The 27,611-nt window shown below is 42.7% G+C and overlaps 1 protein-coding gene across 1 annotated transcript; it reads right to left on the bottom strand.

The window, feature by feature from the left end:
* Nucleotides 1-4,257: 4,257 nt before the first annotated feature.
* Nucleotides 4,258-27,532, bottom strand: CRCP (CGRP receptor component). The gene is made up of 6 exons (XM_063402551.1): nt 27,373-27,532; nt 23,613-23,649; nt 22,295-22,393; nt 20,031-20,125; nt 12,416-12,473; nt 4,258-4,504 (listed from the first exon to the last, which is right to left on the bottom strand). The coding sequence occupies exons 1-6, from the start codon at nt 27,378-27,380 to the stop codon at nt 4,361-4,363; spliced, it is 441 nt and encodes a 146-aa protein (XP_063258621.1). The 5' UTR covers nt 27,381-27,532; the 3' UTR covers nt 4,258-4,360.
* Nucleotides 27,533-27,611: the final 79 nt, after the last annotated feature.

Raw genomic sequence — 27,611 nt, 5'->3', positions numbered from 1 at the left:
CCCCCCAGCAGCCTTTGGGAGCATGAGGAGGATTTTAGGGCCATTTCCAGTGGCTGGAGCTGCTTTTCCCCGTGGCTTCAGCTGCTGAGGCTCACCTGAGGTGGTGACACAGGACAGGGGCTCCTGTCCCACCTGGAGCAGGGAAAGACAAAACTTCCTGCTGAGGAAGGAGGCAGGATGCTGAAGGGGGAAAGGGTTTAATTTAAACATTAAACAATGTTTAAATTGGCCTGGATTAGAGCATTTCCATCCCTCAGCGTGGGCAGTGGGAAGCAGCAGTTTTTGGGGGAGTTTCTGGGTGATGAGCAGCAAACCTGCAGGGAGGAAGGGCTGGATCCCACCAGGTTTTGTGTGGGTGTTTTTAGTCCTTCCTTTTCCCACCCTCCCTCATCGATGCTGCATCCAGGGCTTTGTGTCAGGAAATCCAGGAACCACACAAAAGGGAAAACGCAGATGAAATTGAAGAGTATTTAAAAAGCAGCAGATGATACAGGGGATTGAGATTGAACTGTGCAGCTGGTGAGGCTGGAAGGGCTCCAGGGCTGCCTGGGCTCAGCCAGGCCAAGGAAGGTGAGCCCAATCCCACTTTCCCTATGGGATAAGGGACACCAGTGCACCCAGATGGGGATGGCATGATGCCTGCAGAGCATTCAAGGTGTTCTGCACATTTCTCCAAAGTCCACCTGTTTTTTGACATTTTGGGGCTCAGAGTGTGTTGCTTATCCCTGTCCTGGCCTAGGGTACTCAGAAAACTGAAAACATCAAATCAATTTAAAAAACAGCAAATTTTTGGAACCCTCTCAAGAGGTACAAGAGCAGACACTTGACCCACAGCTGCCAATAAAAGCCCTCAGGTTCTTCTCCCTCCTTCACAGGCAGCAAAAAACTTGGGAGATGCTTTTAGAACTGCCCAAAATCTCTCTGGTCCATGTTTAAACCTCCAGCACATCTCCAGGGGTTAAATTCCACTGGTTATGGGTAGCAATAAAAAAAAATAAAGAAAAGCCTGATACTGGCCAGACTGAGGTGCACAAAGCCTTTCCTGACTCCTCTCTGCCAAAACCCAAAGAGTTTCACAAGTTGAACTCCCAGCTGAGGCCGCTGCTTCCGAAGCCTGTGGAGCACAGGGAAGTGGATGTGGTGCCAAGGAAGGCAGGCAATTTCTGGGATGCAGAACGTGCTCTTTGCACATTGCCCTGGCACAGCTGCCACCCCAGGGCAGGCAGAGGCAATAAAAGGTTTCATCAGAGAAAATGCAACACAGAAAAATATCTGTGTGTATGTGTGTGTGTGTGTGTGTGTTTGAAAAGCAGGACCCAGAATAATCCCAGTCTGGGCTGGGATGGATTGAGCTGGAGGGGCCCAGCACAGCCAGGGTGCAGGAGGGAATGGTTCTGGGTTGGGCCAAATTTAAGGCAGTGGAGAGGCACTGTAGAGTAATTTTACCCAAATTAAGAAAACTTCAAGAGAAAACTGTAGTTAAGATCACCCAGAAACTCTGTGATCTCCAGAGTCCAACCCCCAGCTCCAGCAGGGTCAACCAAATCTCCCCCCTCCAGATGGGAAAACACAGATTTCCAATGGGGTGGAGAGCAAAATATTAATTAATTAATTAAGGTGTGAGCCATTTCAGTGCTGTTTGAAGTCAATCTGCTCCCCAAAAAACCCCCAAAGCTCCAAATTCTGAGGGTTTGCATTTCCTGCCTCAGGCTGCTCACCTTTAGCTAACAAACACCCACACAAACACAAACCCAATTAATTTTGCTCCCTGCCTGTCCCATTGTGCACTCAGAGGTGGGCACAGCCTCACACACAGCCCTGAGCTCCACCAAAGCTGCTCAGCTCAGCACGAGGGATTTCCTGGACCTTCCTCAAAACTCCCTGTGCACATCTGGCTGCAGCAGATCCATTTCCCTTGCCCACAGCCAGGTAGGAGCTCCCTCTCCTCCCATAAAACAAAACTTCTTCTAATAAAACTTCTCCAGCAGGGACTGCCAAAGAACCCTCAAGAAATCTGGATTTATGGGAAGAGAAAGCCCAGGTGTTTTGAAGTATCAGATCAGGAATTCTGGCAGCTCATTCCCCTTTCTCAGCACGAGAGCAGCCCTGAGCACAGCTAAACACACACTACAGAGAAAAAAAAGTGAGGGGAGATAAGAAATGAGAAAATTAAAAATAACATCAATTTCTTAAATAATCAGGAAGTGCTGAGTGCTCAGTTTCTTCTCAGGACACACATTTACCTGTCTTGCACTTCCAGAGTCACTCTGTGCCACCTTCTCTGTTCCAAGAATTAGGAAGGTCCATCTCCTGTGGCAGGGAATGGCTAATTAAGGGAATAACTAAGAGAATAATTAAGGGAATAAACAGAAATATGGGAGACTGGCAGATCTTCTGTGTGATATTCAGGACATTGGGAAATGGTGGCACATCAGCAAGGTGGCATCTGCTCTCTATGAATCTTTTCTGGTCTGGGGGTTCTGACACAGAAAAGATCAACCAACACAATTCAAATTGTAAAGATTTGAATCAGAGTAAATCCTCCCCTGCACTGACAGGAAGCAGGTTTCAAACTCATTCCCTGATGCCGTGCACATGCCACGAGCCCAGAGCCTTTCACATCTTGTTCAGCATTGGATTTTTAGGGGGATTATTGTTTACAAGCCATCCTTGCATTTGCAGAGGGCTGAGAGCTGTTCACATCTGGAACTGAGACTGCTGCAAAGGTTCACTCAGCAGTGAGGGAGCTCCTGCATCCTGTACAGCACCCCCAGAACAACAGAGCTGCTGGCAAAAACCCATCCCAGCACAAATCAGCTCCCAGGATGGAACTTCAGGGGTCTGCTGAGTTGTTCTGGTGGGCTGAAGATATTTACAGTCTGCTGCAAAAGATATTTACAGTCTGCTCCCAGCTGCTTTTGATATGTTCAGAGCAAATCTCAACAACTTCATTTTGGGAAAGGGCAGATCGAGATGTAAACACTTGCAGCCCAAGGCTGCAGCCTGTCAAACAACATCAGTGGCTGCTGTGAACAAAAATGTGAATTTCAAAATTAATAGTGTGTCTTTCCATGCTCTGATCCACTTATCTCTTGTTTTCTTTCCCTTTTGGAGAGAAAAATCTACATGGATGTATCACAACCCCATCAAGGACTTTCCCCCTCCAACACAAAACAAACCCAGTGTAAATGTACCCTTAGTCTCCAGCCTTGGAAGGCATTTAATGTATGATAAATTATCTTTAAGAGGCGACAAATGTATTTTTCCAATAATTTTCTTTCCTCTCCAAACATCAAAGAAGCTTAAATACCATGGAAACGAATATGACAAATCCCCCAGACACTGGGATTTATCAGTCCCTTTCATACACTGCACAAATGAAGCTCAGAAAGCATAATTTCTCTGCATAAAAACACAAAGTAAACCCATGACAGAGCTGAGGGGGGGGGAAAAGAGTCAAATATTGTGATTTGATATCATCTGTAAGCCATAAAGCTCCCAGGATGTACTTAAAATTTTATTTCTACTTCCAGTAGTTCATAATAATTATAAAAGAATGGTTTGCAGCCACAATTTAAACCAGTGGCTGACTTTGTGTGGATATTCACACACAGATGATTTATTATAATCATGAAGGCTTTCAACATGAAATACTTGATCTTGAAATCCTTCATCAGACAAAAAAGCTCAGGAAATTCTGCTTCATCCCCGCCTGACTCTCATTTTACCAAACCAGATCAAGAGCTCAGTGTTGCCTCATTTATTCCTCCATCACATGAGTGCCTCATCTGTGTGTAAATATTGGAATAAATGTTCAGAGGGCAAAGAGACACCTCAATATTCTGCTTTTTGGGTACTCACAGCTTTGATTTCACAGCTTCAACCCCTGATTTCAGTGCAATTTGCTGAATTTGGATCTCTTTTTATTTAGAAGGGACTATCAGACATGATGCCAAGATTTGGGAGTGCCTGGCCAGACCCCAAGGAGCTCCTGCACACCCCTGGAAACAGCCTCAAAATTGGCTTTGCACTGCTCTGGCAGCCACCTGGGCAACTCCAAAGCTTCAGAAAGGAATTCTCATTGCAGCACTGCTGTGCTGATTCTGTGGGGAATGGAAAAACCCCAAAAGATGCTGAGCCCCAGCACCCCTCAGGCAAACTCTGGCACTGCCCCCTCTGTTGATGACAAAACACCCAAACAATGGAGTCCTTTTCCCTGCTTGCTGGGGAACAATTGCTTCCCTCATCACCTCCAAATCATAAAAAATTGCATATATTTTACAGTTATGTCCAATACAGGATTGAACTGGTATCAAACCCAGACTAACAGCAGCTGGTTCTCCTCTGGAAGTGCTGCCTCCTACGCCTGGTCACCTTTGTCTTCTGTTGCCATTGCTGAGTCTCTCTGCTGCTCCTCTGGATCCCCTGGCAGGATGGTGGTCACTGTCTGCAGCAGGGACTCGATCTCCTCCTCTGTCAGCCTCTCCTCGCTTTCCTCCACCATCTGCAGGTCAAAATACAAATAAAAATAAAAATAAAAATCCCCTTGGCATCATTAAATCCACACTTCCTCCCTCAGAGAGAAGAAGCTCAGAAGGGAAGACTTTGTCAAGCCTGAGCTCAGCACAAAAGCATTTGACAAAGCAGAACTCTTGGAATATTTTGAAAAAAAAAAAAGAAAGAACTCCATTGTTCACCACAACAATTGGCACTGTGTAATGAGATCCTGCTTTCCTTCCAGCAAGGAAAGCACCACCCTGGGAACTGCCTGGTTTATCCTAAAGCCTCTCTCAACCTCCCCATCCGTGTCCTGAGCCAGGCTTTTCCTTTAGCCCACATTCCTGACCTTTTTCCCAAGTTTCCACGTTTTCATGGGATATCCTGAGAGGGATTCCCTGGACCTTGGCATCTCATCCAGTACCTACACAAAATCATCAGCCCATAAAAGAAACCACCTCATCCTACAGCAGCTGTATCCACTGGGATTTGCTTGGATTGGGAGATTCCTGGATATAAAGACAAGTAAAAGCTCTGAGCAACATCAAAAACACTGTCATGAATCAACTCCATGATTCCACGAGATTAATTAGGGACCTACTCCCACTGTGGAGCTGTGGCAGCTTTTATATCATTGCTACCAGCAAAACAACTGCCCTAATTTATAGGCAGCTGTTAAAAGGAAAAAAAGCTTGTCAGAGGACTGGAAAAGCAAGTCAGAAGAACTCTTCAAACACAAATAAACCCAATTAGGATTGTGGGGTTTGAGTTTTCTTTTTTTACACCAAGTCCTTGAAGATGGCCTTTGAAGAGGAGTGATTTATTTGAATGATGGTTCCAAGTCAGAGCAGGTTTAATCAGCTCGAGCTGTAAATTGCCAGCTCTTCAGATGCCTTCTGAAAAGCAGAGTGGGACGTTGAACTCATTTCTGTTTTTCTTCAGAGTCCTCCGAGACCTCTTTGCACAATCTGATCATCTTTCATCAGGACCATGCACAGATCTGCACACACACAGAGAATCCACTCCTCAGCAGAAGGCAGACAGTGAATTTCCGTTTGTAAATGACTTTCTGGGGACTATCCCCATCAAAGGATGAAAATCCCTGTGGAGAGGCTTTCCAAGCACTGTTAGCTCAACAACTACTGCAGGACATGGCTTGAACAGCAGCCCTGGCTCTGCCTCCCTTGTTTAATGCTAACGAAAAATGTAAACAAATAATTAGAGCTTTGCAAAATCCACAGCCTTCAATACATCAAATGATTAAAGCTTGCAGAGAAAAAGAAAAATTACAGTATATTACAAAAACTATTGCTTCTCTTAATGTAGCAGAAGCAAGAGATGATACATTTGGAATTAACAAGACATCACAGGACGTTAAGAATGACAAAAGAGTGTGTTTCTGATGTGGGTGTGCTGCTCCACTGCACACCCCGTGCTCAAACACACTCAAAATCCTCCTTCCCTGCCTGGGAGAACCCCTGGCAGCTCATTCCTGCCAGGCAATTCCCACAGGGAATCATCTCAGCACACCTTGGAAGTGGGAGATGTCCCTGGGACTAAATGTTCCTTCCAGCCCAAACTATTCTGGGATGGTGATTCCATGATCAAATCTGCCCCACCCACTCCCTGGTGCCAATGCTGCTGACAAATGACTCCTCTGCAGATGACCTTTGCTATTAAATTTCCATTTTAGAGGATTATCAGCCTGGCTTCCAGACTGCATTATGGGGTTATTCATGGCTGTTACAGTGAATTTTCAAGGTGGGGTAGGTGCTGTAGGAGCAGGAGCTGTACAAAGAATCAGCGCTGGTGTTTTGGATTAAGGGATTACTCCAGGTAGGATGACTGAACCAAGGTCTCCCATCCCTCAGAAAAAGGGCACTTGGCCTTGTTCAGATTTGATTTATTGCATGACATAAACCCCAACCCTCTTCCCATCTTAATTTTATCTACTTCTGTATTTCCTCTCCCCTTTTCCCCCTCTACCTCCTCCTTTAGGTGCTTGCTCTGATGAAATCAGAACTCAAATAAAACCCAGGGATTTCTGATCAGCACCAGCTCTTACCAACTCCTGATTTCAAGGCAGAGCATGTGAATTCTAATCCCTGTTTTCTTCCCTGCTCCCCAGTGACTCCAAATGAGCAATGCCCCAACTCCCAGTATGAACAACCCTGCTGATGTCATTTTTACTGGCACAGCACGAGGCTGACAAACTGCAGGGACAGACACGGCAGCTCTGGCAGTCCCAGAAACCCCAGAAATGAAAGAAATTCATCTCTAGTGTCTGTGATGTCTCATTAAAATGTTGTGAGAAGCATTTTCAGAGATGCCAGACCCTGCACTGAGGAGGGGATGGAGCTCCCAAATTCCCTTCTGCTGACAGATCCAGAGGGAAGTCGTAATTCCTTCAACTGCTGCAGCAAATTCACCTCTTGGTGCCTCTCCAGCAGCTCCCAGGAATCACCAACAGACACAAATCAACATTTTACAGGATGGACAGACAGTTTCTTGGTCAAGTTGATGCTTCAACCTTATTTTGTTGTGATATTATTGGAGATTTCAAAGGATCAAAAGCACAAACGGTAAAAATCAATTTTTTCCACTCTTTCAGGAAGTGAAAAACCAGCCTGAGCCTGATTTATGAACACACAAGCAGTGAGGAAGCAGCAAAGCACCAGGCCAAAAGGAAAAATTCAAAAATGAACCACAGACAGCGCGCAGATAAAGAGGCAAATGAAGCTGTCCTAAAAGAAAACAGATCTCAGGGGGAACAGGAGGTCACTCCGAGGCTCATTCCACATTCAGCAGATGTTCTCCCAGCCCTCTGATTTACAGCTGCAACACAAAACACCTTTGATGCTGAGAGCACGAAGAAATCTGGTGCTGAGAAGAGAAACGAGGTACAAGAAGCAGCCTAAGAGGCAAAACCCCCAGCTGGATTCAGGTACCTCCTTTTCCAGCAGCAATTTTACCAACCTTGGAGAAAATCTCCAGCAAAAAGCCCTGCACTGGCTGAAACTGCTCAAGAGCCAGACTGAGCCCATAAGCAGTCAGGAATGCAAAGTTTATAGAAAGGAAAACAAAAATGCAAATGTTTGGAGGGAGGGGATGAGCTCAGATGTTGATGTTGGCAGTGCCACCCAGCCCAAACGGGAACAGTTTCCCCTCTCAGAAAAGTTTGGGGTATTTCTGACCAAATCCTGCTGGCCCTCAATATTTGGAGATTTAGGTGAGGAGGAGAAGTGGGCAGTGTGACAGAAATACAATTTATGCATGAAAAGCCCCCATAAATAATTCTCACTGCTGCTTTTCAGCATTCAAGGCTGTGCTGCCCCAATAGAACTCCAGGGGTTTAGGAGAAAATGCTGCAGCACATCAATGTCATTGCTAAACACACCCAGCGTGTGTCACCTGTGAAATGTGATAATTCACTCAGCTCAGGCCTCACTAATAATTTCTGTTACACCCAAATTAGAGCAGTTTGTTACTCAATTTCCATTGCAATGCATTCATTAAGTCAGCAACGCTCTCATTTAGTTTCCACAATGCTCTGCAGCTAATCAAAGAGGGAATCAGGAAAATTTGATAAATTAATTGGCATAAAAGTCTCCCAGTCAAATGAAAAGCAGCACATTCCCCCTGCAGCTCAGATTTAATTCTCAGAAATTCCCAGCCAGCCCATGAAGATAATCTCAGGGATTAAAGTGTTTATTCAAAAATTAAGGTGCAAATCTATGTCCATAGTGCCCTGGACAAATGGAAGCACAAAATCACTCAGGACTGGCTAAATTCCTTTTTTGACTTGGTGAAACAAGGACAAACATCCTTAATTCAAACCATACCTATCTTTTGTGCTTACCAAAAAAAAAAGCAGAATTTAAGAGACTTCATCCTCCTCTCTCTGCTGCTTTCAATGCTAATGTTTATTTGGTTTAGTCTCCTGAGACATAACAATAAATCAAAAATGAAGAATAAATAAAGCCCACAAAGAACCCCACAAAGCCCTGAAAGAACTGAGAAATTTGGTGAGCAAACCTCAGCATCACAGAACAACCTGTGGGTTAAAAGCTATTGTTTATTGGAATAATAAGCTAAGAGCTAGATTTTAAAATAATCAGTAAAGTACAGTAATAAAGGAAATAGGGGCTCTGATCATTTCCAAAGCAATCACATCATTTAACTCCAGTGGAGGAGGGAGATGTTTGATGTGAAAATCACTATTATTTCCTCCTTTGAGCAGTGATTTCAAATTGCTCAGCACTACCACATTAATAGGAAAAAAGCACTTTAAAAAAAAAGAAATAAAGTGAAAGACTGAATGATTGAATTAGTGTCCCTCAGAGATAATTAACCAAGGGCAAGGCAAAATACATCGTTGAGAAAATAAAATGTTCAAACCCTCTTAAGATCTTTCATTCTCCCAAATAATTTTCATTATTATTTTTCAGTATAAAAGACAATGTGCCAGCCTGGTTATGCACATAAATACAAAATTCTCCAAGGTGGAAATACATTTTTTAAAGCACAAAATTAAAATCTGCTTTTCCACTCAGAGAGAACAACATGGAGCAATTTGTTCCTTAAAAAAGATGATGCTTCATCTTCAGCATTAAGTAAAGCTGAGCCATTCTCATGGTGAGCTGAACATCCCTTATTTTTGTTTCCTCCTTTTGGGAATCACTGAGCCAGACCCAATGTATATTAAAGATTAAAACAGGAGGTCAAGATAGCTGCAATGTGCACAGTGTTTTACTCTGTGGGGTAAGAATTTGAATTTCATGCTCCTTTTGTTGCTTTTGTTGTTGGAAAATAAATCCTGGCACAGAGGCTGGAAAAGGCAAAGATGGACAATGGCAGCAGTTTATGCATTAAGGTCTACAAAAGATCAAAATATCACAACAGAAATTTGCTTTTTAGCTGCAAAATTATTTTATCAAAGTGGATTTATTGTTTGCATACAGCTAAATATAAGGAATTTTGTAGAGGGGGAGTAAAAATCTAAAAAGTTGTAAAGGCAAAAAGCAGCAATAATTATAATTATTATAAATATCCTCTCCCATGAGCCTGCCAGGTAAATCAGACTCCATTCCACAGTCAGGCTGCACTGAATAAAAGTTTGAGACATCAAAACTGAGCAAGAGAGAGCCAGCCTGGACTTGGCTGGCATTTTGTTTAAAGCTTTCTGAAAAATAAGATCGATGTGCCTCCATTCCAGGAACTGCTCAGTTCTCCCCAGCCTTTCTTTCTGGTTCAGGGGCAGGTTCAGTGAGGAAAGGCCATTTTAGAGCCCAAATTCACTTCTCAGCAGGTTGTGTCTCATCCATCACTGCAGGGAAGGGACTTTCCTGCAGGGAATCTGTGCCTGGGTGAGCTCTGTGTTATTTTATAGCCAGAAAAGGCAGATTTTGTGTGCTCAGTGACTGCTCCAACCTCTGTCCTCATCAAAACCAGGATCCAAGCCAGCCACTGAACAGCAGAACCATCTCCTTGCTTCTCCCAGCCCTGGACTGCAGTCACACCAACCTGCAGCTCCCCAGCACTCAGGGTCTCAAGGTTATTTTTCCCTGAGATTCTCCTTGGGGTTGCTGTTCCCCAAGGTAATAAGGGTTCCCCCAGGGTTGCTGTTCTCTGGGAGTTTCCCCTGGGTTGCTGTTCCCAGAGTTAATCAGGTTTTCAGTCTTCTCTTTGCCCTGGGTGTTTCACACCAGAGGTAGAGACGACACGTTGAGTCTGCCGGTGCACATTTCCAAGGTTGTTTATTCTTCATTATCTCAGTCCTTTTTCAACTCTGCCAGGCCTCCCTGGCAGGGAACCTTATCTCAGTTCTTTCTCAGCTCTGAAAGGTGTCCCCAGCAGAGCAGGACACGGGGGGGACTGGGCGGATCAGAGAGCCCCACACCTTATGTACAGTACCCCTGACCCAACCACTGTCCAAAATGAACTTTTTATTTACAAAAGTTTACCAATACCTATTACCTATACTAACATGTCAGTTCTACTCTAAACCAATCTCTAAAACCCAACTCAGCACAAGATGGGGGACGAGAACAAGAACAAGGAGCACAGGGGCCACTCCCCAATTCCTCCATCTTGTCTCTTCAGCCCCATATACTAAGAATCCTAATTTCTATATTTATATTCTATAATAAACCATCCACTACTTATTTCAAATTCTTAGGATTCGTGATTCTTCCTGCATGTGAGTGTTCACTCCCATGGACAGGAATCAGAGGCAGTGTCCTCCTGGGATCTGTGTGGGTCTAACTGAGCCCCCTGTACAGATCCCAGACCCTCCTGTACAGATCCCAGACCCTCCTGGACAGATCCCAGACCCCCCTGTACAGATCCCAGACCCCCTGTCCGGTCTCCAAATCCTCCAGGGTGGCCAGAGGGATGTTCTAGACTCCGACATCAGGGAAGCACTCACTCACTCCAAAGGCTTTGACTGCAGCACTCCCAAACGTGCTGCAGCTCTGGGGAGGGCTCAGCTGGCACAGGGTTAACAATTCAGGACCTCACACCACTGCCACGCTGAATTGGGGAAATGTGTCCTGGGAATTACAGGGAATCACAGTGGAACAGGAATCTGTGCATCCCCAATGCTTCCATGAAGATACAAACTCAGGATAACTCCCAAATGTACAGATATTCAACTTTTCACAGGTTGTTTTAGATCATTAAAGAAAGGTTTGCATAAATAATGAACTGGCACTGAACTCAAATCTCTTGTCTGTGTTCTGTAAGTTTCATTGAGTTTTATTTAACTTTTATATTACAAAACTTGGAATATCTAAAATATGGCACCTTATAGAAAGCTGATTTCTAATAGAAAGGCCCCAAAATTCTTATTTTCTTCAAACATGACACAGGAGTAAACTATTTTCAAGCTTTTATGGGTAGGTAGGATAACAATGAAGCAGGTAGGACAGGAGGGGAGGGACAGACAAAGCCATGCAGTCACCTGAGAGCGCCAAATAATTGCATTTAAAGAAGGGAAGAAAACCCTGGGGATGGCAATAAAAGAAATCTGTCTAAGCATATGAAGCTAACAAAGGTGTGAGACAGGCTCCAAATCCTGGTTTCTGACTAACTTTAAGCCTTAAAGCTGCTGCTGGACACTGATCTCCTCAGCCACAGAGCACAGCATGAATTCCTCAGCTGGAATCACTCTTTTGAGATGCCCTCAGCATTCTGATCTCTGCTCCTCGGTGACAGAAGAAAAATAATCCTACTGATCCCCCTTTAATCCTTCCCTTTTTCTGCAGCAAAATATGATCCTGTTCCTCCTCAGCTTGGTTCCAGGGGGAGATTGCAAACAGATGTTCTTAATGCAAGAGATCTTTATTGAAATAATATCCTGATTATAATGATCTCTTTATTACCACAGGGGTTTGTATTCCTGAGGAGAAGCTTGAGAGAATAGAATCATCTATTTCTATTTAGTGGCAATGCCTCTTTACAGCTGAATTATTCTTAGACTGACAATGGCTCCTTTCCATCAGAGAGTTTAAACCCATTTCTCATCCTGCATTACTGAGCTCATTTCTTATTAGAAATTTTGATTTTAGTGTAACCCTCTAAATAAAAAAAACAGGGAAGTTGTCAAAAAATAAAGTATTCCACCACAGAGCTGTACAGCAAAAAGATTAAATAAATTCCTATTTGCAATACTTCCATAAATCACCTTTAATGACGGTGTTGGGCATTTTAAATGTGTGATACTGCAGCAAACAGAGGAGGAGAATCTGTCTGAGAGGGCTCTGACAGGAAGCTGAGTGGATCTGAACCGGTGGATGTAAAATGTGCAGAAAGGGATACATTCAATCACTGGCCCATGAGAAAGCAATTATTTAATTGATCTCCAAGGTTAAAGCTGCTTCCAGTTAAGCTTTGAACAGGCCCAGGCATTGTTACTCACCAGCTGGATTTCCACTGCAGTCACAGGCCTGTGGTTCAGCAGCTGCAGCTTTTCTGCCCTGGTAAAAGCACAGAGGAAGAAAATCCACATTACTGCGTGGTTTGAGGATCCCCTCCATGTCTGCAGTGATGCAAACACATTCCTGATAACTTAGGGATGAATGTCACTGCCAGGAATAATCCTGGCTGGGTTTGCAGTGTGGCTGAAGGGCATAATTTGGATATTTTGATAATTTGGGGACTTTTCTGTGTTCAGCCACGCTGCTGTTGGCCCCTCTAGCCCAAGGTGGCAAGCAGAGACCCTTAGATCATTACTGTGCAAGCATTAATTAATTACTGCTTTGTTAAAGCTGTGCAGAGATGTTGAACAACTCACCAGACATCAAAAACTTCTGCTATGAACACACAACCACAAGAACAATTTTCATACCTAAGGAGTTACAATCCCATCAAATGGCAGCAACTTCTTTATCCTTTCAGCTCATTATAAATACAAAGTTCCAGTTTCCAAATTGTAGGGAGCTACAGTTTGGAAAAACTAAATCTTGGCATTTATTACTATTTATAGGGCATCTTTAAAGCATATTTAAATGGATTTTGAAGGGTTTAAAGCATATTTCAACTGATTCTGGAGGGTTTGGGAGGGTTTTCCCTGGGTTTTTTTCAGAAAGGAAAGCTCACAGCTTTTAAGAAAACACAGATCACTCCATGCTTACAAACAATGATTTCTGTGTGTCTGGAGATACCTCAGAGATATAATTTAATTTCAAATGGCCTCTGCCACAGGCTGCTGGATGATCCAGCTAAAATCTCCATTTTAATCATCACTTTTCGCTTCAGAAGAAAAGCTTGTACATTTTCAACAGAGCATTTGTGAGACATTAACAATTCCTACCAGAAAGCTCCAGGAAATCCTCCTATTTGTTAGTTTATTTATTTATTATTTGTTTGCTTTGCTTTTGGAGACCCCAACTACGTTTCCACTGGTGGTGGGAAGCAGGGAATAGCCTCTCTTGTTTTCCCATGTTAATAACTCAAATCTGTTTGGTGTTTCCAACACGAGGCTGTGGAGAGCGTGCCTGGATTTTGCTCTGAACTCAGAGCACTCTGCTGGCAGAAAGATGAGGTGTTTATAACTGCTGCCATCTACCACTCCATAAAAAGCAGGAGTAAAACCCCAATAATGACAGGAGATGAGCACTCAAATCCTTCACATGGAAAGGAGGGGATTTAAGGAATCAATGAGAGACAAAACTCGGTCGTGTAAAAGCAAAGCTAAAGGCAGCACTGCCATGCAGGGCTGGGCAAAGAATATTTAATAATATCTTTACTTCATAAAAATCTGGCCAATTCAGCTGGGTTTTTGAAAGATTTTTCCTCTAGAAATTCCCTGCTGTGGTGCCCGATGGAGGCACAGAACTGGTGCTTTCAGTGCTCCTTGCTTTGCTCCCTGGCCAAGCAAGTGTTGGTGCCTCAGTTTCCAGAGCTCTCCCACAGCTTCTCCTTGTAAAAAGCTCCCTCCTCCTCCTCCCCCAGCCCTGCTTACAAGGACAGACTGTGATGAATTCATATTTTACCCAAGTTCCTCTCACATGTCACTTCTGAGATCAGAGCCTTCTCAAACAACTCTTTCTTCTCTTTTGCAGCAAGACACATCCCAATCCTCCAGCTCCACCACTCCTCCACACAAAGCACATTATTTGACTTTTATTAAATAAATTTCCTCATCTTCTTCTTTTCAAAGTAATATCCTTGAAACTCCTTGCCAGCAAAACTCCAGAGCCAAATAAAGAGGATCAAACAGCAAAAGCCATTTCATGCCTGAGCTGAAGAATGCAAACCTGATTTACCCAGAGCTATTTTCAAGCAGGTAGAGCTGTATTTATCACAGGAAGCAGAAATAAATTAACACCAATTACACATCGTGACTAAAACAATCAATTAGTGCAACTGCTCCTGTTTCCTGAAGAAATAGAGGGCACAACAAAAAAAGGTCACCTCTCCAAGACTTTTTGCTTATAAGCCATGAACATCACTCCAACTCATTAGGGATAGACAGAAATTTTACAGTCAGGCCAAACAGATCCTAAAAGCATCATTTCAGGGTATTTGCAGTTTTTAAAAGTGTGTACAGAAGGATGAGACAGAACTTCAAGTGATTAACACATTCAGATGTGTCATCTGAAGGATTTCATGGCTGGTTTTGAGCAGCAAAGCTCCCTGCTGGAAAATGATGCAGAACAACACAAAGGAACAAGCAGCACTGTGCAAAAAAATCCCCCAAAAGCTGCAAAAATGCTTTATTTCATCTAGAGCTGCTTGAGTGCTAATTAACACCCTGCTATAACGATCTTTAGACATGGTAATAGGTAATTATGAGGTAAGCAATGAAACAAACCCTCCCAAAACGTCTCTAAATTTCATTTCATAGGAAACTGGATTGTTCAGCCCTCGGCAGCAGCAGAAGGCAGAGTTTGAGCTGGAGCTTAGTACTCACTGCACCTTTTTAACACTGATCCAAAAACTGACTGCCGGGACCAGGCTCTGTGTATGTGGAATTTCCTGATAGCAGATGCACAAATTAAAACCTGAATAACCCCAATTTCATCAGAGATTAACTTTAAGCAAGGCAACCATGCATTAGGATCAGCCCTGACTGCAGTGTTTGGCTTGGGCACAGACCTAAGCCTGAATTTAGTTCATGCTCCATTAAATCTAAAAAGTAAAATTAACTTTTTCCAGCTCCTGTAAATTCACCTTTACACATTCTACAGCCTGCATGGCACGCTGATGCTCCTTAAATAAAAAGGGGAACTGTCCCATTCATCCAAACAGAAGGTGAAGAACATTTTCAGCTTCATTGCCCCCAAATTTCAGCACCTGCATTTTCCCTGCTCTGCCTGGATTTCAGTAACAGTTTGGAACACGAAAGCTGCTCATTCAGGAGGAGAATCCATACAAAAGATGAGTGACAGTTGAAAGCAATTTTCTCACATAAAAGCAAGATTCCCCTAATCAGAGTTAATGGGCCGTGCTGCAGACCTGTACAGGACCTGCCTGCTGAGAAATCCCCAAATGGCAATTCCTGCTGTGGGGCTGAGCCTCAGCCACATCCTGCAGCTCTGGGACTCAGCTGCAGCCAGGAGCGGCTTTTCCAGGATGGAAAAATGCTCTCAGAGGGTTTGGGGACACACACAAAGCTCAGGCTGCAGGGGACAAAAACCTGGGCAGTTATGGGGAGGAAAATGGGGCTGAGGTCTGGACGAGGGGAGAGGCTGGAGGAGGTGAGGATGTTGAGTTCCATTCTAAAAATCCTAAAAAAACATTTCTACAAACAAAAACCACCTCTGGGTCATGTTCAAGAACAGACAGCACATTCCTACACTGATATATCCATTCTAAAAAATAATACAAATACTTCCATGCTCCTGTGGAAATTCAGATAAAATGCACCATTTTCTGTCAGCACTAAGCAAACTTCTGCAGTTTCTATTTTAACCAAAATCTCCTGTGTGTGTTGGTATTGCCCTTTTATTAATCTGCTGAACTCCCAGAGTGTTTTTCCAGCAAGAGGTCTGGGTAAGGAGAAAACAGTGCCAAGATCCAGCACAGAGGGCTTAAAAAAAACCCTTCAAACATCTGTGCCTGAGCAGAGGCAAATTTATCCTCAGGAATGGATGTCTGAGAGTTGGTAGGGAAAAAAACCATGAACTGACAGCTGGACATACAACCAGGGGTTTTATTCCTGCTGGAAATACAAATCCCATGGTCCTGAATCAACCAGGCAGCTTTTAATGCCTGAATCCCCAGCACAGGCTCTGGCTGAGGGAGGATTTCCCCAAAATGGGAAATCACAGCCCCAGTGGGTGCTGTGATTCTGCACAGGGATTCCCACTGGAAAAGCTGAGAATGATCTTTTTAAAATCTCTTAAATGATGCTGCTGTTCAATATTCATTTTGAAAGCTCTGGAGGAGACAAAAATTGCAAAGCAAATCCTTCAGCCTTTAATACTGCAGAGGTTTGTATCTGTTGTAGTTTTTGGCAGTCATGAGGGAAAATACTTTCTACAAGTACTGCAGATTTGCAGCTCAACACTTCCTCCACTGTGTTGATTTAAAGACAAAAAGGGCAATGTTCCTGACCATTTTTTTTAAATTTTAATAATAGGCAGTGACTGGAAATTTGGTTATCCCAAAATTAGATCCAAGATAGGCTATCAGTAACAGGAAGGAGCACAAGTAGAGCCAGTTCTCATTGAACCATAATTACAGAGCTCCAGATTAATAAATGTTCTTTTCATGCAATGTAATTCACTAGACCTTACAAATATGAAGCCATTCCAGCACTAAAACTGGAAAATTAGCTGCTAGTGGCAAACTCTATTTCCAAGTACAACATGGCTCACTGAACTGGAGCTTCAGCCAAAGCTTGAGGCCCCAACAAGGTAAAAATAAAATTCATTATGTGGGTTCAGAGCTTTAGTTCTAAAAAAATCTCAGTTCTACAGTTTGAATTTTACCAAAGTAATTATAAAAAATGATGGGGAAAACTGTTTTTACCATACCTTAACTATATCAGTGAAATATCTGGCTTTGAATTTGCTCCATTTAGCAAGGCAGCTTTCTGAAATGACTCTGGAGTATTTGCTCACACAGGCTGGTGTTTATTTTTAAAATCTGCCCTTTAGGAATCTTTTTTTTGTGTGTCTGTAACACTAAAGAGACAAATCCATCACCAAATGAATGCTGCTCTGTTAACCTGGTATTTTGAGCAGCAAAAATCAGTGATAACAGAAAGATCTGAGGTGATTTTCCAGGAGCTGCAGAATTTGCCAGAATTATGTTACCAGTTGTCTCACTGGAGCACAGACACCACATGCAGCCTGAGATCCTGCAGGGTTGTGGAGGGAAAAATCAGAATTCTCTTGATTTAAAGCTCTGCTGTGCCTTAATTCCCGGTGTTTCCCTGGCTGCTGTCTCCTCCCAGCTGGGGATTCTCCCATCCACGAGCACAGCCTAGTGCTGAGGGCAGCAATCACAGGGAACAGCAGGGCTGCAAAACCTCATTCTCAAAGTCCTCCCCTCAGGAAATAGGCTGAGCCTAATTAAGAGCATCAACACGCTGCTTAATTGTTCCCCCTCTGACCAGAGGTGGAGTCATGACAGGAATTTGAAGGGCAGGGAAGTGTCTGGGGTGTTGCTGACCCTTTAACCAGACTGATTTGTCTGAGGACAGACCCCAATTAACACAAATAAATCTAATCAGGCACTGTAGCAGCACAGTTGGGGCCTGAGCAGCTCAGAGAACACATTTTGGGGTGCCTCACCCAGAAAGGAAGAGTCTGGAGCTCATTACTCTTGGTGGGAGGAAAGGTCATTACAGGGATCATGCAGCAAGGTCCTGGCAGAGCAAACACTGCAGGTCTCTCCTCTCCAAGGGAAGGAAGACAGCAGGATTGAAATCCCTAAACACCACCTCCATCCACAGAATGGAAACCATCAAAGCCTTTTTATTTAACAAGAGCAGCAGTGTTGAAATGACCTCAGATAGGAAGCAAAGGGGAGCTCCAAAGTGCCCTGGACGCAGGGCTGTTTTAAGTGTTTTAACACAAAAACCTTCAGGAGTCACTGCACCCCCTGTGCCCTCTGTGGTTTGGGGTGAAGGGGCTGCCACAGGGCCCTGACGCTTCTGGCTCAAGTGGCTGCATGGAAAAAATCAGAAAAAAGAAGTGCCAGGATCCACAAAACAATTCTGGTTTTTATTCTGTAAAGCACGTGGCAGAGTTGGGGAGTTCTTTACCACATAAGATAGGGATTAAAAAAATGAAAGTTGTACAGGATGCTCACAGAACAAATCTGAATTCTGACAGAGTAAATTTGTCACCTACACCACTGGCTGGCTCTTCACTCTCATCCTGCTGCTGCTATGCACAAGAAATGATTTGGGAATAATTCCCCTGCTTCACTGCCTCAGGAAAGGACACACAGGATAATATAACATAACCTAAGTAACCCCAAAGGCACCTCAGAGCATCCATAAAAACTTAAAACAGTCCAAAAGCTCTTTTAAATTTGTAAATACTGCAACCTTTCCAGCTCACTGAACAAGCAGGAGTGGGAAGGTGAATATTTGGGTTGATCTTCTACAAAACTGCTCAGCACTGTGAGAGACAGAGAATCTGGAGCTGGCAGTGTCTCTGTTATAACTTAAATTGTTCAGTATTTCACTCTTGGAGATCCCATCCAAGAGATGGGATGCAGTTGCAGTCAAGGTACCTAAAGTGATAACACTAAGAGTTAACCCTCAGGTCCTGGTCAAATTCCACCTGAAAGAAGTTTAGAAATGAGCTTTAAATACAAATAAACACTTTGATTTTTAATGGGAGTTTTAAATCAACATCGTTCAGTTCCTTTTACTGTGAAAAATCCTACTCTGCCTGTTTGCTGTGCTCCATCCTTCTGCTGGTTCTTCCTAAACTGCTGCCCTGCACAGACAGCAAAGCTTATTTCTCTTCAAAAAGGAAGAGAAATAAGGAATACCAGAAGGGAAGGATGCTCAACTACTACTCAAGGAATGTTTACTGCCAATTTTAAAACCCTCTCAGTGCCAGATTACCACCTCTGTACACCTCTAATATTTTTACTGCAGAGTATTTTCTTTTCTCCATGCTTCAATACCTCCAGAAAATCATCAGGATATGTAGGTGAGTATCCTGCTGGATAAAATGAGCTCCAGGAGGGTTAAACACTGACTCAGACCTGGCAAAGAAAGCACCAGGCCAGAACTCCCAAGGAGCAGCATCCCTTTGTGCAGAGCTGCTGCTGTGCTGGATGTGCCTGGCTGTAGAGAGGGGGCACTGAAAGTCTGACAAAAAGCTGACAATCTGCTTTTCCTGCTCTGGGCAGGATAAAAACTCACCCTGCAGCACTGCAGGGCTCTCACTGTGCATTTTGTGGCACAGCCAGATGAGTGAGAGGCCTCTTCCCCAGAGCATGAACTCCTTGGGAGCCCTCCCAGCAGGGAATAAAAACACACTCATGTGTCTATCCAGCATAAACTCCTCCTCTGAAGTGAAAGAGTCATTTAGAAGCAGCTAAATATTGGATTTTATCTGCTTCAGAAGTCAGAGGAGTGATCAGAGCTATCCAAACAAGTGGCCAGCTGATTCCATTTCTATTGACATCAGGCTTCAGTGCCACTGTGCAGAGCTCCAAGAGGATTATGTGCCTCAGGAACGGGCACTCACAGCACTGCCAAAGAGCAAAAAAGCCCTTGGAGCCTTGGAACTGCACAGGAAATCTTTTCTTTTCCAGGCAGAACTTCCCAAAATAATCACTGGATGTTCAGCTTCACTGGAAACTGCTGGGGGAGGAGGGAGGGTTGCTCCAATATTTAAATAACTCAAATGTAGATGTCAGAGATCTTGGACAAACAGCACATAAAGAGAAGATGGAAATACTCATCCATGAGTAAAGGAAAAGATGTTTGGCTGAGCATTTAAATAATGCACAAAATACTTTAATTCCATTGATCAGATCATCCCACTGTCCCCAGGGATCAGTTTCTCAGCAGTAATTGAGTTTTCACTCCTGTTCAGATGCACAGCTCCACTTACTTGGTTAATTTGTGGTCCTTCATTGCTGCCAGGAACTCCCTGACAGTCTCAGGGCTCTGGTACCTGCAGGGTGTTTTTGAAATGTACTTCAGTGTCTGCAAGGGACAGAAAGAAAAGATGAATTATTTCACACTTAATACTCATTCTACCAGTTGTGTATGGAACAAGTACTCTGAAAAATCTCCTGAGCCCTGAGAAAAATTGGAAAATCAATTCAGGTTTGGAAATCAATTTTATCTGAGCTGTTCAAAGCCCAAAAGTGCAAGCTGAAGAATACAGGAAAGGACTGAGTTTTAGCTCTGCCTGCTAAAAAAACCCCTTTCTTGCAGTTTGTGACAGACATTTGCTCCCTTGGTTTGCTCCCTGTTTGGTTTTTGTCTTTTAAAAGCACACAGGAAAGTTGAATTCACCCTTAAACCCAAATTTTCACGTGCTCAGTGCAAGGAATATTCTCCCTGCCAGCTCAGAAATCCCACTTTAAGATCTCTAATCTATCCTTGTTTTTATCCTTTATTTGCATTTTTGGCAATTTAAAGTTGATAGAAAGAGATTAAGTGGCTTGTTATGAAATCTACAAGGATATTTAGCTATTAAAAATTAAGACAATTAAACTTTGATCGATTTTTCCCCACCAACCTCAACTGACTTTGACTGCAGATGTTCTATTTATTTGCTTTATTTAAAATAACAACATTGAGCTGGTGGATAATGGAATTACATTACACAAAGTAATCTGACCTGAGTAAAAAACCAATTTGTTGATAAAAGAACCCACAAAAATTCCAGTTCACAGCTGACTTTTCACTGGAAGTGACTTAAAATCTTCATAAGTATTTATTGTTGCTTAAATTAAACCCCAAAATGAAGAGCTGGAAGTAATTATAATTTATTATTCCTTTCTTTAAGCCCTGTCTGACCCTTCCAGATAAAATGAAGCTGTTATTCACCACCACTGATTGAAATGAAATTATTATATTGTCATGTAAAGTAATTATTTCACAGGAGGAATTTCTCTTCCAGGTTCATCTTGGTTTTGGCAATTTCAAACCAGTGAAAAAGCCAAATATAAAGAAAAACAAAGCTCCTTTCACAGAGCTACTTCAGTGCCAATGGATCCAAACCTGCAGGGAGCTTGTGAAGAAATCCAAAGACAATCCTGTAAAACCAAATTCTGCCTTTCTTTCAGTCAAACATAGAAAATACACCCAGAACTGACACCAGCTACAGCCCCAAGCATCCTCTAGGCATTTAACACACACAATAACAAAGCAATTCAAGATTTCAGGTGCACCCTGATCAAATTTACTTACAGGATCTTCCTCAGCTTTTCCCAGAGGTGCAGGAAGAGACTGTCAGTCTCCATCAAGATTTAATTCCCACTTTTGGTAAGCCCCTATTTTGTTGAATGCAAGGCTTAGGCATTACAACCTCTGTACCTTTTTCAAACAAAGCCAGAACTAAAACAAAACCAAAGCCTAGGCCAGATCTTATCCACATGAGTCGTTTCAGGGCTCAGCAGAGTTACTCATGCAAGCAAAGGCAAAGTGCTTTCAGCTGCCTGGCAGTCGTGCTGCTGCTCATGCAATTCTCCAGCACACACACAATGGCTCTCACTGCAAGGCTCTGCGAAGTTGCTAATTTATTTTAAATAAATTTATTTTAAATTTATTTATTTGTAGTATAAGATTTTAGAATTTCTTCCCAGCAAGGGATGAAATGTTTATTCCCAACCTGGCATCCAAGTGATGTTATCTGTACATATATATATATCTGTACAAGTGGTTTGGCTTTTCTTTGGATCAAAAAAAAAACAATTTAAATTATCTGTTTTGGCTGGGAATTACTAATTTAATTCTGTTAATTAAAAAGTACCATGTAATCTCTGCCTCAGCTTTGAAATCATCATCTTCATTATCACATTGGGTGATATCATAAATTCATCAGATAATAGCGAGCTCTGCTGTGTGTCTTAAAAGGATGGAATACTTAGAATTTAAAAAAAAATCTAACAAAAAACTAAACAATTGCAAAGCAGGAGGTTTGAACTTTTGAAATCCTTTTCTAGATTTTAAGAACAGCAGCTGCCTAACTCTGCCCTGACAGCACAGTTACCCTACAACCTCAGCACAGGAAAGTGGCAGATAAAACATTTTATTATGGTTTGAATTAGGGGACATTTGCTACCCAATTATCAACACACAGCCCTAAGGATGTGAATTATTGCAGCCTGAGCTCACAGATTGTGAATGGACAGTGCTGCTCACCTCATACATGATCGTGTTCAGGTTCTGCTGCCCAGAGCTCTGCTTGGTTTTGCCACTCTCTTTACGCTGCTGCTTGAGATCAGTAAGTAACTGGTACACCTAAAGATAAAAAATAAAGTGGTTTAGAGCACCTGAGAGCATTTTATCCTGAAAATATTACAGCAGGAAATCATAAATGAACAGGGAATTCCTATCAGCCAAACATCAAAAAAGGTGTGGCTGTTTTAGTGGATGGAGCAGCAACTGAAATGAGAAATGTTTTGGCTCCTAAGTGATGAATAAGGATGTAAATTGTTTTTTAAGAGTTGTGACTGTTTTAAACAGATTAATGGGATTTTTTCAGATGTTTTGCCTCAGGCTTTGCAGAGCAAAAGCAACCGAGCACTTCTCACTGTTCATCCCCTCATTTTCACCTGGCTTCACTCACGATCCAGCCCAGGCAGTTACAAACTGACAAGCCCAGAGAAAGAAGAAACCAAACATTTCCAGACAGTGAGAAATACGAACATCATCAGCTACAAACCCTCAAGAACTTCACACTTCTATGGAAAAGGAACACCTGTCAATGGTGGAATCTCAGACTGAGAGCTCTGACAACACAGAAGAACTGCAGGGATGGAACTCGGTGTGCAAAGCCCCACCTTGATTTACAGAACATTGGCCTGGCCCGTGGAGCTGCAACTGGGAATGGAGCAAATGGAGAGGGATCAGCAGCTGGAGGGGAATCAGTATTTTTCAGATCATATTTGTCTTTTTTTCACATGTTTTTAACAGCCAGGCACTGAACACCAGTTTGGCTGACATGGTATCATCGATTTCTCCAAGGAAATTCAGGGAGTTCTTTCCAGACGCCTCAATAACCCTCACCAGAAGCCCTCAAGATTAATTTCAGAACAGAATCAAACAGCTGCAATAAAAAACAACTTCAGCAATACAATAAAACAGACAAAACCACTTGGGATATTAAAACTGTTCCAAAAATTACATTAATCAGCAAAGCAAAATATTTCCATTGCCTGGCTTCAATTAAACCTGCAAGCACACAATATTTCTTTCCACTCCCCTTAAATGAGAGAGAAAAAAAACCACTTTGGAATTACCTCAAGACCAAAGAAACAACACTACAGTACCCATTACTAGATTTCCAAATCTTCTTTAAGAAGCTTTTTTTCTTGAAAACTAACCAAATGCAAAGAAGAGAAAATTCCCTGCAGGTTTTGCTGATTGCCACTGCCAGGTTTCAGCTTCCAAAGATTATACAAGGGCCTGATGACAGCTTGCAATTGGTGCTTTAAAAGCAGAATGAAGCCAAACTTACCTCAAAGTTACTCAGCAATGCAGCATTTGCATCTTTTCTAAAAGGAAAAAATGAAAACAATTAATTATGTTCCAAGTGCAACTGTTTGAAGCTTTTCTTTGCCCCGTCACAGACACTAAAAGCACCTAAATTTAAAAATAAAAAAGCCCCAAGACTATTTATTTTGGTGATTCTACAATTTCCATCCCTGGGAAATATTTTCCATGCTGTCAGTAAAATTATGACATAAGAATTGAGTATATTTTGCACAGTTTGCCCCATAAATCGTAATACACCTGTACAACACACTCCTTTCACTCAGTCACCCTATTTTGATTTACTCACCCAATTTCACACACTCAAATCAAAGTGCTTTTCTTCTTCCTTAGAAAAAATGCCTCTGCTTTTATTCAAATAAAGACTGATGGGAAAAATAATTCAGATTACAAGCACTGTTTTCTTTATCAGTCAAGAGCACCCTGAGTATTTTAGTACCAGGGACACGGGTGTGTTTGTATAGACACAAAGAGGGCTTTAATTTTTATGTGTTGTACTGGGTGAAAAAAACAGTAATTTATTGAATTTGCTCTTTATTTATTCTTCCCATCTTTATGTGCCTGATTCTATATTAGAAGGGCAAGGCTGAGTTTCCCATTTTCCACTTCCTCAGTCCCCATTAAGCAAGAATCCTTATCCAGGGTGACTGCAGAGCCCAGAGCATCGTGCCTTTATTCCTCCTGGATATTGTAAATTTATATATTTAAAGTAAAAAGCGGGAGAAAAACTGCCCCAGAACATCCTCTATTCCCTAAACAACACATTCTGCTGAGCAGTCAGCAACCACAACAACAGAAAGTTTCCATACAAAAGGAAAAAAAAGCCTTTCTCAGGTCTGTGCAGCAGCTTAGGAAAAAGAGAAAAAAAAAACCCAACAAAAAAAGGTACAATGTGTTGTTAAGCCTGAATAGAACTGTCACGTTCATCACTTTCAAATGGTAAATGCATCCACAAACTTCCACAGGTTCTAGCATTGTTTTTAAATGAAAAGGACCTCCTAAAATACGCTGAGATGAACTTCAACTTCCATTTCGCTGACCCGAGTGAAACTTCAGCAAGTGAGCTCAGGCACGCATTAGTTTCTCATTCATGTTTTACAAACCATATATAGCTTTTGTTGGGAGGTAAATGCAAGTCTTCAGAACGTTTGCATTCAGAAATCCCCGTGGATCAAAGACATTCTATAGGGAGAATTAACGTATGGAATTCCTCAGCTGAAAGAGGATGAAATAAATACAGCGCCACGCAAATGAATCAAAGGTTAAGAACGGAATTATTTAAGACAACTGCTTTCCTTTTTCACTCCTATCCACTTTGCCGTTCAGAAAAATGGGGTTTTTTTTCCCCCCACTTCTGCCAACGAGTCAGTCTCAAATCTTTAACAGCTCTGCTGTGCTGAAACACTAAAATTATAAATCGATCAACATTGGCAATAGAAATAAAATTTCCTTCAGTCTTGATTTACAGCTACCAATTTTACAGTCAGGAAACAAGGAATTCTGAATAATTCATTCTAATGTGTATTTTTAAGTAGTCAGCTCAACACTTCGCTGAATTTTTATGTGATTGAGACTTGAGCAGAAAAGTAAAAATTTTCGTGGTAACACCAAAGAATATAAACACTTTTTAGAGTCTTTAAATAGCTAATATTTAGCCAAATTTTAGTCTAAACCAAAATACTCTTGAGCAGGGCTGCATATATCAAAAAATATCTTAGTACGGGGCATCACACCTTTACAAATATCACTGACACTTCATATTTTTAAGTCTGTTGCTTCATTGTGTTATGTATTTAAACCACACGGTTTTCTGAGAGTTCTTTTCTCCAATAATAGATAATCCTGGTAAGAAATACAGAATAATTCTGACAAGAAAAATCCATAGTAAGAACTTGGAGAGTTGCAAAGCTTTCCTTCGAAATCAGGCAGGAGGCAAAAGAAGATTAATAAAAACTCAGTGGGTGTATAAGAAGCATAACAGATTTTTTTATTATTATTAATGGTATTTATTTATTAATTATTTATTGCACAACATATATAATTATTTATTATTAATGTTGTGCATCTTTCTCAGTGCACAACAGCCAGAACAGCTCATTTCTCTGCAGGCTGCTGCTCCTGTGAAGACTGTCATACAAACCTATACTTCAGCAGAAGTTTCATATTTTTTATCGACTTCTGATTTTCATTCTCATAGCAGAGAAGATTTAATGATAATAAAGCATCCCTGGATGACACGGCTGCAGGAGCTCAGTGACTTTGGGGGATACATCTCATGAGTGCCTCCATCCATTAGAGAAATTAAAATTAATTGGAAACTAGGAATTTATCTAGCTGCACAGAGCTCGTCAGATTTTAAGCTTCAAAATAGGTCAAAAATCTATAGTTTAGATTTTTCTATGCATGAAACCCATCGCAAGCAGGCCTGGTGTAACAGCCCTGAATTAGCAACCAGCCAAAATTCTGACTCCTTTATTGTGTTTGCAATCGCTGGCACAAACCCCTCAGGTTTTTTCCTTCCCCAGCATTTCCAGCTCCTACACAACATGGAGAATTAAGAAAATTTCACGGGAATAATGAAAAATTCCCATTTTGCCTCTCCCAGGGCAGAGGGAGCAGGAGGGAGAAGGAGGCGATGAGAGCAGGATTCACGCCGCTTTCACCCCAAAAGCTTGTCTGGCAGGAGTTTTAAGGAAAATAAACCCTTCAGACATTGACCGGAACGCCTGAACTCACTGCTGGGGGCAAAAAACCCCTCATGGATTTATTGTACCCTCACGCAACAAGGCGATAAGGGGGATGTACCTCCCTACACCCCACATACATGTACCCACACACACAGAGACGTACCCACAGAAACCCCACAGAAACCACATAGAGACATACCCCATAGAAACCCCACAGAGACCCTACAGAAAAACACCCCACAGAAACCCCACAGAGACATACCCCACAGAAACCCCACAGAAATACCCCACAGAGAAACACTCCACAGAAACCTCACAGAGAAACACTCCACAGAAACCTCACAGAGATACACCCCACAGAAACCCCACAGAAAAACACCCCACAGAAACCCCACAGAGAAACACTCCACAGAAACCCCACAGAGAAACACTCCACAGAAACCCCAGGAGACACACCCCATAGAAACCCCATAGAGATACACCCCACAGAAACCCCATAATACACCCCACAGAAATACACCCCACAGAAACCCCACAGAGAAACACTCCACAGAAACCTCACAGAGATACACCCCACAGAAACCCCATAGAGATACACCCCATAGAAACCCCATAGAGATACACCCCACAGAAACCCCACAGAGATACACCCCATAGAGATACATCCCACAGAAACCCCACAGAAATACACCCCACAGAGACACACCCCACAGAAATACACCCCACAGAAACCCCACAGAAACCCCACAGAGACACACCCCATAGAAACCCCATAGAGATACACCTCACAGAAACCCCACAGAAACCCCCCAGAGATACACCCCACAGAGACACACCCCATAGAAACCCCATAGAGATACACCCCACAGAAACCCCACAGAGATACACCTCACAGAAACCCCACAGAAAAACACCCCACAGAGATACACCCCACAGAAAAACACCCCACAGAAACCCCACAGACACGCGCTGAGGGCACGGCAGGGTGCCTCCGAGGCCCGCCCGTGCGCTCCCGTCTCCCCTCAGGCCCCTCCTTACACCTCCATCTTGTCCTCCCCGGCGCGGCCTCCCCGAGGATCCTCCCGCCACCCCGGGCAGCCGCAGCGCTGCGGGACACGGCGGGGGAACGGGCCCGGTGGGGCTGAAGGAGCTGAAGGAAGGAGTCGGCGGCCGCGACGGAAGCGGAAAAGGAAGGAGTAAGAAGGAACTCAATGAAAAAAAAAAAAAAAAAAAAAAAAAAAAAGAAAAAAGCAAAGGGAGGTGGGGAAAAAAACCAA

Source organism: Prinia subflava, chromosome 8 (assembly GCF_021018805.1).
Source record: "Prinia subflava isolate CZ2003 ecotype Zambia chromosome 8, Cam_Psub_1.2, whole genome shotgun sequence".
Lineage (NCBI taxonomy): Eukaryota > Metazoa > Chordata > Aves > Passeriformes > Cisticolidae > Prinia > Prinia subflava.
Note: the sequence above shows the minus strand (reverse complement) of the source record. Positions and strands in the feature narration are given on the sequence as shown.

Excerpts from the sequence above, each read along its gene's own strand:
- CRCP (XM_063402551.1), bottom strand. Across the intron at positions 22,394-23,612 it reads CATTGCTGAGTAACTTTGAG|GTGTACCAGTTACTTACTGA; the intron begins GTAAGTTTGGCT and ends TTTTATCTTTAG. Across the intron at positions 12,474-20,030 it reads AAGGACCACAAATTAACCAA|GGCAGAAAAGCTGCAGCTGC; the intron begins GTAAGTGGAGCT and ends TGCTTTTACCAG.